Here is a 10,934-nt window from a genome sequence, read left to right on the forward strand (position 1 = left end):
TCCTTTTTTACCTATCCACTCCACCCTCTTCTCCCTGACCTATCACCTTCATCCCCTCCCCCACTCACCCATTGTACTCTATGCTACTTTCTCCCCACCCCACCCTCCTCTAGCTTATTTCTCCACGCTTCAGGCTCACTGCCTTTATTCCTGATGAAGAGCTTTTGCCCGAAACATTGATTTTGCTGCTCCTTGGATGCTGCCTGAGCTGCTGTGCTCTTCCAGCACCACTAATCCATCAACTCTTCCTGGCCACTCTTTGATCAGAGACTCTTAAATGGCTAGTTAAAGAGTACTTAATGACTACTCTGACATGACCTCCCCACTAAAATCATGTTGACTATTTTTGATTAATCCTTGCCTCTCTAAGTGCAGATTATTTCTGTCGCTCAGAATTGCTTCCAATAGTTTCCCCACCACTGAGCATTATACTGTTTGGCTTGTCATTTCCTGGTTTACTCCTTCTTCCATTCTTGAATGACAGCACCACATTGGCTGACCTCCAGTCCTCTGGCACCTCTCCTGTGAGAGGTATTAAAAATTAATGCCAGCACACCCGTTATTTACTCCCTTGTCTCACTCTCTGGAATTTATTCAATCCACTACCATTAGAGTTCAGCCAATGCAAGCAGAAGCCCTTACCAAGTATGTAACCTAGTAAATTTTACTGCACATAATGATGAACAAAGGACACAGAGTTGTACCGCCTTCACGAGACCTCTTCATGCCAACTGGAGCTTCGGTACCATCTCTCCCCACCCCTTCTCACATCCACCCCACTATGGTCCTTCACATCTTCTTATCCATCACTGCAATGACCTGCCAGTCTGGTCCTGTTGAGAACTAAGATTTATCTTAAGGTTGGGGCTCCACTGCTGAACATCATATTTGGACGTGGCAGTATGTTCCAGCAGTGGTCACCATTCTCAGTGTGCTGCTGGAACCTGAGAACTGCTGGCCTTTGGACTGGCTACACATGATAGGCTGCTCCGGATTGTTAGACCACATGGAATCCAGGGTGAGCTGGAAAACTGGATACACAATTGGCTTGATGGTAGGAAGCAGAAAGTAATAGTGGAAGGATGCTTGTTGGACTGGAGGCCTGTAACTAATGGAGTACCTCAGGGGTTGGTGCTGGGCCCATTACTGTTTGTTATCTGTATCAATGATTTGGATGAGAATGTACAAAGCATGATTAGTAAGTTTGCTAATGACACTAAAATAGGCGGTATCGTGGACAGTGAGGAACGTTCTCAGAAATTACAACAGGACCTTAATCAGCTGGATAAGTGTGCTGAGAAATGGCAAATGGAGTTTAAAAGAGATAAATGTGAGGTCTTACATTTTGGAAAGTCACATCAAGGTAGGAGTTTCATGGTGAATGGTAGGGCCTTAAGGAGTGTCGTGGAACAGAGAGATCATGGAGTTCAAGTGCATGGTTCTCTGAAAGTGGAGTCACAGGCAGCCACGGCAGTGAAGAAGGCTTTTGGCACACCAGCCTTCGTCAGTCAGGGCACTGAGTATAGAAGTTGGGAAGTGATGTTGCAATTATACAGGACATTGGTGAGGCTGCATTTGGAATACTGTGTTCAGTTTTGGTCACCTTGTTATAGGAAGGATGTTACTAAACTGGAAAGAGTGCAGAAGAAATTTACAAGGATGTTGCCTGGACTCAATGGTCTGAGTTATAGGGAGATGTTTGAAAAGCTAGGACTTCTTTCTTTAGAATATAGGAGACTGAGGGGTGAATGTTATAGAGGTGTATAAGATCATGAGAGACATGGATAGGGTGAATGCACTCAGTCTTTTTCATAAAGGTTGGGGAATTGAGGAGTAGAGGACATCAGTTTCAGGTTAGAGGGGAAAGAATAAAAGGGAACCTGAAGGGCAGCATTTTTTACACAGTGAGTGCTACGCATATGGAATGAGCTGCCAGCAGAAGTGGTTGAGGTGGGTACATTAACAACATTTAAAAGGCATTTGGACAATTATATCTATAGGAAAGGATTAGAAGGCTATGGGCCAATTGCAGGGAGATGAGGTTAGCGTGGACAGAAACTGGTCCAAAGGGCCTGTCTCCATGCTGTTGGACCCTATGACTCTCGGGCTACAAGTTCTCGAAGGTGTGTCTTCCTGCCAAGATAGAGACAGAGGACCAGGCCTCAAAACAATTAACAGCTTGCCAGCTGCTAAATGCCTGGAGCTTCGCTGGAAAAATGGAAGCTTGTCCTTGACTTTAACATCGGGAAGCAGCAGTGGAGAACACTACAAACATCCCCTATTTCAGTGATGTTTATAGTGTCCTCCACTATGAAGATTAATGTTAAACATGGGTTTACATTATCTGCTATTTCCTTCTTCCCTGTTATTAATTGTATTATTGCAACCTCCAAGGGTCCCAAATTTAGTTTAGCTACTTCCTTTCATTTTATATATTTGTAGAAGATCCTGCTTTTTTTAAATTTCTGACCAATTTACTTTCATAATCAATTTTCTCTCTCCTTAGTATCTTTCTGGTCATCAGCTATTGGTTTCTAGCTGCTCACAGAGTTTGGATGCAATGCAGACAATCAATAGTGAGCAGGATTCATTAGTGAAATGAATAGTTCAGTGCTTTTGCAGCTACCGATGTAATTCCAGAATGGTATGTTGGCCCCTAGTTGCCAGAGTCAAGAATGCCACTTAATGCAGGCCATTCTATAGTGGCAAGGTAAATAGCTACAGGTCGAGGTCCATGCTGGTACCATTAGGAGGAAAGAGAAATGAGATCCTGCAAGCAGCCTTTAAGGAATTATGTAGGAAATTGAAAAACAGAACTTCAAAGGTAGTTATTTCGATGGTAGTTAGCATAGGAATAGTAGGATAGATGCATGGCTGGAGACATGTTGCAGGAGGGAGGGCCTGAGATCCATAAAGCATTAGAATCATTCTTGAAAGAGATGGGAACTGTACAAGTTGGACAGGATCAACATCCTTGTGGGAAGGTTTACTAAAGCTATTGGACTGAACTTAAAACTGGATTAGCAGGGAGCCAGGATCCTGACAAGTAGTTGAGAGGAAAGAGAGGCTAGGAAGGAACTTTTTTTGACCATTGTGTATACAAGGAATACCTGCTTCCATTGTAACAACATCACTTTATTAGACAAACTCATCAAAGGCAACAAGGAGCCTGGAAAAACTAAAATCAGTGAGAATTGGATGGAAAACTCTCCACTGTTTGGGATGATATCTAGCGTAAAGGAAGCTGGCTGTGTTCGTTGAAGTTCAATCATCTCAGCTTCAGGGCATTTCTGCAAGATTTGGTCAGGGGAGTATTCTAGGACAAACTGACAAAAAGGTCAGTTGCGTTAATGACCTTTCCTCCACCAGGAGATCTGAGGTGAGGATATTCCCTCATGATTGCATAATATTCAGCAGCATTTATGACTCCTCTGGTAGATATCTACATGCAGCAACACCTTGATAATATTCAAGTTTGGCATACAAGCCTGAAAAGTGGCACGCAACGTTCAAGCCACACAAGTACAAAGCACTGATTATCTCCAACAAGGAAGAATCCAACCACCTCTTCTTGACATTTAATGGTATCCCAGTTGCTGAATCAGCTCCCTGTGGACATGTCTTGAACTCCTGCCCTCTTCACCATAGAGCCCTTACAGACAGTTTACACACTTGCATCCAAATATAAAAGATAGGTAAAACGTATATTTGTGGAATGAAAATCTGAGGCTGACTACTAATGTAAATATAGCTTGGCATGGCTGAAAAGTGGAGTCAAATTATAGGCTAAGTGTAAGCAAAAAGAAGTACTTGAGACAAGAAAAATTAGGTCATCTTATATGGTGAGTCGACATACACAAACCTACGTTACATGACCATGGACATAATAGGCCCAAATTCTCACAAAAGGCGACCAGCCACCATTATTATTGGCTGAGACCAGTTCTAATAAGCACCTAAATGACAGAATCAGTCTTGCAAAGCAGTCTCTAATAACACATCTGGGATTCCATTCAACATAGGCTTCTTTAAAAGGGTCATTGGGGTTATTATAAACTTATTCGAGGGAACTGGAAACTCATCCAGCCAACTAATACATTACACCACAGACTGCAGCTGCTGAAGGAACATAGGCATCCATGATATGTCCTACAGCCACAGAAACAGAACAGATTACTTCAATTTATCCGTCAGCTATCTGGAAGAATGACTGCAATCAAAGTCTTCAGTTTATATAGAGAATTTCCCCTACAGTTATTTACGAACATTATAATGTGAGGACATTAGTTTTTAAAATGTCTAATTAATACTACATTCAACAATTAGACTTCACAATTCTAGCTATGATGGCACCTGGTTTTGCCCCAGCCTGTCAATTTGCAAAAGACATGATAGGTGCGAGACAACACTTGATCTACTCATTGGTAACAGAAAAGCTTTCAGGTTCTCATAAAACTGGAACTATTTGGCTTCTCTATTTAAAATACCTGCATTTTTCATATATTTGTCCAGGAGATTCTGTAGCTCCTGCTCCTTGTCATTGTTAAACTGAGTCTCCATGGCCAACAGAATATATTCATCCAGCAGCATTCGAATCAGATGAAAGGAACCTAGAGAGAGGTGGAGTGAAGCAAAATTATCTCAGTTACCATCTGCTCACATTGCAGAAAAGAAGGAAACTAAAAAAAATTATTGTTTAACTGCAAATAACCTCCTTCATTCTCAAACAATGCAGTATTTTTCTAAAATTATGTCTGTAATCTGTTGTAAGGTTCACCTACCTCTTATTTTGTTTACTGTACACTTCAGACTGTTTAACAACTAATTACATGAAAAGAGAACACTGGTGGAAGTAGGGCAAATCTCAATGACAAAGACGGTACATATTTATACTTTGCATTTTCGTTTGTGTGGCACTCTGTTCTGAATTATTTTTGAAACCAATGTTAGATGCCTGTTCTAACAAGGAGTCTCTGCCTCTCATTTACATCTGACAAATTACAAACAACGCTTTGTAGTGAGATGTACACTGAATAATATTTTTGGAAGTGCAGTAATTGATCGATCCAACATTAGTTCACCATTCAGGAAATAGAACAGCGCTGAATCATCTTGGAAAATATTTATCTTATTCTTCAGTGGTAGTTGTTCTTCATGTTCTGCCAAGTGGCCACCATTTGGACATGAAACCATTACCTACCCTGAGTGGCTCAGTGTGCAGACCAACAAATCCTCTCAGGGCAGAACATTCCTGTGCAGGGCAAAGATGGGGACGTAACAGTTTCCAGGGGCTGAACCAGTGCCCAGGGAGAAGGTGTACTCATCAATGGAGCTCCCTTTCATTGAGCTGGAGACAGGTTTACCATCTGATTAAATATGCTGGACAGGTTCTCAAAGCTAGAAATTCAATCAGAGCCTTTCCAGCCTCAAAGGGGGAGTAGGGTGAGCAAGGGAGTGAGCTGTTTAGGATGGAGGTATTCTCTCCAACTATAGAAAATCTTACATTTTTAAGAAATGTGGGCGGCAAGGTGGCACAGTGGTTAGCACTGCAGCCTCACAGCGCCAGAGACCCGGGTTCAATTCCCGCCTCAGGCGACTGACTGTGTGGAGTTTGCACGTTCTCCCCGTGTCTGCGTGGGTTTCCTCCGGGTGCTCCGGTTTCCTCCCACAGTCCAAAGATGTGCAGGGCCAGGTGAATTGGCCATGCTAAATTGCCCGTAGTGTTAGGTAAGGGGTAAATGTAGGGGTATGGGTGGGTTTCGCTTCGGCGGGTCGGTGTGGGCTTGTTGGGCCGAAGGGCCTGTTTCCACACTGTAATGTAATCTAATCTAATCTAAAATGTATCTTGAACCCAACAGGACTCCACAGGGTTGGCTTCTACCTGCTCTTGCATCCAGACAGTGGTGGCTTCTCAGACTGCTTGGAATGCTAGCAATTCATCTGCTACTGTGAGGTCACCTTAATGAACATGAACTGGACCCTTTTCCCTGTGCAAACTCAGAAACCAATTCAGTCTCTTAATGCGCCTCAAATGGCTCTAATTGAGTTGACTCAGGCAACCAATGTGAGTGGGTGGAATTTCCATACTCTCCCAGCCCCAAATCTGATCTCAGCAAAAAAACAGAATTGAGGTTGACAGGGTTATATTTAACTTCTGCCCACCTCTATTCCCAGTCAAAACTTAAATTCCTGCCTCTGTTTTGATCTCCAGTTAGAATCAGCTTACTCCAACCACACCAACAGATGGTGTCTGTATGTGGAAGTTAGCATGTCTGTCAGGATTCTTGGTCTTATGTAATATTCGTTGACCCCTTCAGATGAAAACGGCACATACATATATAATGACACCCATTATTAAATCATTCAGCAGATACATACAAATTTTGATTATTTCACAATTCAACAGTTACAACATATATCATAAAAATACATTTTGAACAATAGTAAAATACACATCATGGTAGCCAATAAAAGATGTATAATTTTTAAAAAATGTTCATAGCACAGATCTCAAACATTGCTAAGAGGAGACACAGGGTCAGTACATTTTGTCTTGCACTCATCAGAAGTACGGAGCAAGAGACTGACATGGGAAAAGGACACCATTTTATATAGTATGAGAAGAGAGTGCTGATTGGTTGGAGAATCATTGGCATAAGACTGCTGCAAGAACAGCTAGCTGTCAAATCTTAATTCTCAATATGAGTGCAATCAAAAAGCTTCAACTTCTTGTCTTGGTTTAGAAATGTGTAGTTTTACTCTGTACAGCTCAATGCTACAAACACTGGATTTCACTAAGGTAGAGCAAAATTAAAGCATCTTAAGCAGCAGAGGTGTAGATAAGGGATGCACACACAAGTTCATCCCAAATTGTCAAACCAAGTGTCAGCCTGACAGGATATTTTATGTCACAGTCTAGCCATTGTCAAAGCATCAGGTACACATCCTGCCCTACTGCACCACTTACCCCCACCTCCACTACCACTCCAATCCCCAAACTGCTCATGCCCTCACAAGGTTTAGCACAGGATAGAGATAGCAACAGAAGTGACCAGAAGGTATGAGTCCGACATTTTGATGTTTCCTTAGCAGCAGCTTCAATGGTGCTACAAAGTAGCACTTCACAGCATCTTAAACCTGTTCTTCTCTTCACCTGACTGTCTCTGACCCATTGAGTATTTTCACCATTTGCTGTGTTTAGTCAGTAACACATTTCACTGTCATCAAATCAGGTGTATTCTAACAACACCAAAAAAGAAAAATTACATACACTAAAGTACTGAAAATCTTTGTATTAATACAATAATAAAATTGCATAAGTATACAGTAGTAATCTCATGTTGTGCTTCTACTCAATCAAGAATTGATATTATCAACCAGGAGAATTTTGCATGCCAGACTTTTATTTCCTTATAAATTTTCTAATCCTAATAGAATTGGCTCTCAATCCATTGGGGTACCTCTTCAGTACCAGTTGTAATGATTATTAAATTCTGGAGTTATGTTCATCAAACAGTTACTATAGCTCCAAGATTTATTTGTCATCATTCCTGAAAGTTGTAGGAAAGACAAGGCATTAACAAATTTGGGTGAGGAAAATCAAAAGATCTAACTGTGTGAGAAGATATTTGTGATTTGGAGGTGCCAGCGTTGGACTGGGGTATACAAAGTTAAAATTCACACAACACCAGGTTATAGTCCAACAGGTTTATTTGAAAGCACTAATCTTTTGGAGCACTGTTCCTTCATCAGATGGTTGAAAGAGCAGCATTCTGAAGGCTAATGCTTCCAAATAAACCTGTTGGACTATAACCTGATGTTGTGTGAATTTAAAGATGATATTTGGTGTGATTCATTAAACTGGTAATCGACAAGCAGCAACAATTCTACACTCGCAGCTTGAGATGTTTGATCTTTCTATGCTTCGCTTTCTGATTGCAGTCTTCCTGTCTCAGAGTAGAATCATACCTCAGTTAAAAAGTTTGAAATATTCACTGCTGTGCAGTTCAGCCTAATTTCAAATATAAGTAAATATAATATTGAACTGTGTAAAAGATGAAAATATGAATGTTTACCAAAGCTTGAAGCATTGTTAAGAGTGAGATTATGCATCACTCGGGCTCCGAAAAAGCTCCATCTCAAAAGAAAATCTTGAGCTCTCTTCTTAAGGGATCTTCCATTTTGTTTACTTGGCTTAAAAAAAAATTAATGAATAGTCACAACATTAGACAAAAATATCCATAATTAAAAAGTTTTGTTTTTAAGTTTTGTACAAATATTGCATTTCAAAAAGATACCTTGATGACTCTTTGCTCGACTATTATATCCAACCATTCAATGAATGATTCCACTGTAGCATTTTTCTTCAACAGGTCTTTTAATTCTTGAAACACTGTAATAGAGTCATCTAGCATGTAAAAAAGGAAAATGTGAGATTGCTCTAACTATTTGAAAACTTAGACCATTCAATTTCAAATGGCAGCAGAAGATTAAAAGCTTAAGTTGATTTTTGATTAACTATAAGCTGACGAGTATTAAACACAACGGGTTAAAATTTCCTCCCCAGGAGATGGTGAAGGAGATGGCAAGAGGGAAGAGAAATGAGCAAGTTTGTCCTGGAGAAATATTTACTCCCTTCCCATCACCCTATCAATTAAGTCCTGGTCAAGAAAGGTTTTTTGGACCTTTCCTTTAACTGGTTAACTAACAGCCAGTTAAAGGCCTCAACTCACCAGCAGCCTGATTTCCTGCAAAGACTGATTTCCAGACTGGAAAAACAGGGTGACTTGCCAAGGGTTAGGCTTCCATTTGTCCCAATCTGGCTTCTGAAAGACACCCTTTGTACTTACCTCTGATTGTCCTCTCCCAATGACACCCCACATCCCACAACAGGCAAAAGAAAACTACTTACCCTCTCACCAGTGGATCGTCTGAAGACTGAGCAGTAATCATTGGTCCTTCGAAGGCAGAAGTTGTCACCCACTGATTGGCTGAAAGCTTCTCAAAAGGCAAAACTCCACTAGCAATAGGTCAAGAAGCTCACAGGCTGGCTCTTTCCAAACTGCTTGGACTTCCATTTAACAAGCTTTCAACATCAGGTTTAATTTATCAGCCAGATGTTAATGAATTGGGCCTAGATCATTGATACAACTTCCAACTCAAAATGTATTCAAGGGGTAACATTCTGGAAGAGTGAAATGATAACTATGTGGTAGGAGGAATGGGTCATCAGGAAGATTTAGAATTCGGGATTGACAGACCAGGATGAATTATAGTGGGTGATTTAGAATCAAATCATAAAGGTAAAGATAAAAATTTGATTAAGAGTGAAAACAGAAAGGAAAAGACAAAACAAAGTACTAAATTCTCTAACTACAATTTATTACAGAAGGAATGAGAGAGAAGAATTTAAAGTGTCCCTTTCTGGGATGAGCACATTGGTATGACTTTAACAATTGACTTCTCATGAAAATAAAATCCTCATTAAAAATTTCCAGACCTAACTTCCTGCAGTCCGTTTGATGTGGAAATTCAGTACTTAAAAATAACAGGTGACATACTGTTTATATGATGCAAAGGTTATAAATTTACCTTCTAATTATGCAGCCAAAGCTAAATACTGTGGACACTCAGCTCCATCTTAGGCCAAACATTTGCTTGCTTCGCACCCCATGCACGACTTCAACATTCACTCTCTCTCTCACCAATACATAATGAAAGCAGTCTGCTGGACTGCAATCACTTACCAGTTTGACAGCATCTCCCAAACTCATGATCTCTACCTTCTAGAAGGACAAGTGCAGCAGATCCACATGAATACCACAACCTACAAGTTTCTCTCTAAGTTATACATCATCCGGAGTTGGAATTCTGTTGCCATTCCTTCAATGCCGCTGAGTCAGAATTTTGCATTTCCCTTCCTAACAGTGCCATGGGTGTACCTGCACCACATTAAAGCAGTTAAAGAAGGCAGCTCACCACCAACCTTCCAAACAAATGGGAATAAATGCAGGTCTCACCATCAATAGCCAAATCCCACAAATGAACCTTTTTTAAAAAAATGCTGGTAATCCAAATAAATCAGAAATACTGGAAATATTTGGCATTTTTCAAGATCTATCTTATCTATCATATAAATATATCAAGATCGGTAGAATTGAGCTCAAGGCTCATCTCTTAACCTCCTGCATTTCCTTGCCAACTTGTGCATTAATAATGGAATGTGGAACCAACTTGCAAGACTTTGTCTAATTTGGGACCGTATTGTTGAAGAGGAGAGTGTGAAACGGACTGGTAAGTTAGAGGAGATACTTGTTAGGAAGGAAGATGTGTTGGACATTTTGAACAACTTGAGGACAGACAAGTCCCCCGGGCCTGACCGGATATATCCTAGGATTATGTGGGAAGCAAGAGAGGAAATTGCAGTACCGTTGGCAATGATCTTCTCGTCTTCACTGGCAACGGGGGTGGTACCAGGGACTGGAGAGTAGCGAATGTTGTGCCCCTGTTCAAAAAAGGGAATAGGGATAACCCCGGGAACTACAGGCCTGTTAGTCTTACTTCTGTGACAGGCAAAGTAATGGAAAGGGTACTGAGGGATAGAATTTATGAGTATCTGGAAAGACACTGCTCGAATAGGGACAGCCAGCACGAATTTGTAGGTTTTGCCTTACGAGTCTTATTGAATTCTTTGAGGAGGTGACCAAGCATGTGGATGAGGGAAGAGCAGTGGATGTAGTGTACATGGATTTCAGTAAGGCATTTGATAAGGTTCCCCATGGTAGGCTTATGCGGAAAGTCAGGAGGCATGGGATAGAGGGAAATTTGGCCAATTGGATAGAAAACTGGCTAACCGGTCGAAGGCAGAGAGTGGTGGGAGATGGTAAATATTCAGCCTGGAGCCCAGTTACAAGTGGAGTTCCGCAGGGACCAGT

The 10,934-nt window shown here is 41.0% G+C and overlaps 1 protein-coding gene across 2 annotated transcripts in view; it reads right to left on the reverse strand.

Moving 5' to 3' along the window:
- The window catches only part of rfx6 (regulatory factor X, 6), a 92,083-nt gene that overhangs the window by 34,182 nt on the left and 46,967 nt on the right, over positions 1-10,934 (reverse strand). The window contains exons 13-15 of one of the 2 annotated variants that reach the window (XM_043684550.1): positions 8,298-8,392; positions 8,076-8,193; positions 4,488-4,610 (exon numbers count right to left, since the gene is read on the reverse strand). In XM_043684550.1, the coding sequence (XP_043540485.1) occupies positions 4,488-4,610; positions 8,076-8,193; positions 8,298-8,392 (336 nt within the window). Of the gene's footprint in view, positions 1-4,487; positions 4,611-8,075; positions 8,194-8,297; positions 8,408-10,934 lie in introns of both variants that reach the window. The other variant, XM_043684545.1, reaches the window with a different exon arrangement.

Source organism: Chiloscyllium plagiosum, chromosome 3 (genome assembly GCF_004010195.1).
Source record: "Chiloscyllium plagiosum isolate BGI_BamShark_2017 chromosome 3, ASM401019v2, whole genome shotgun sequence".
NCBI classification, from domain to species: domain Eukaryota; kingdom Metazoa; phylum Chordata; class Chondrichthyes; order Orectolobiformes; family Hemiscylliidae; genus Chiloscyllium; species Chiloscyllium plagiosum.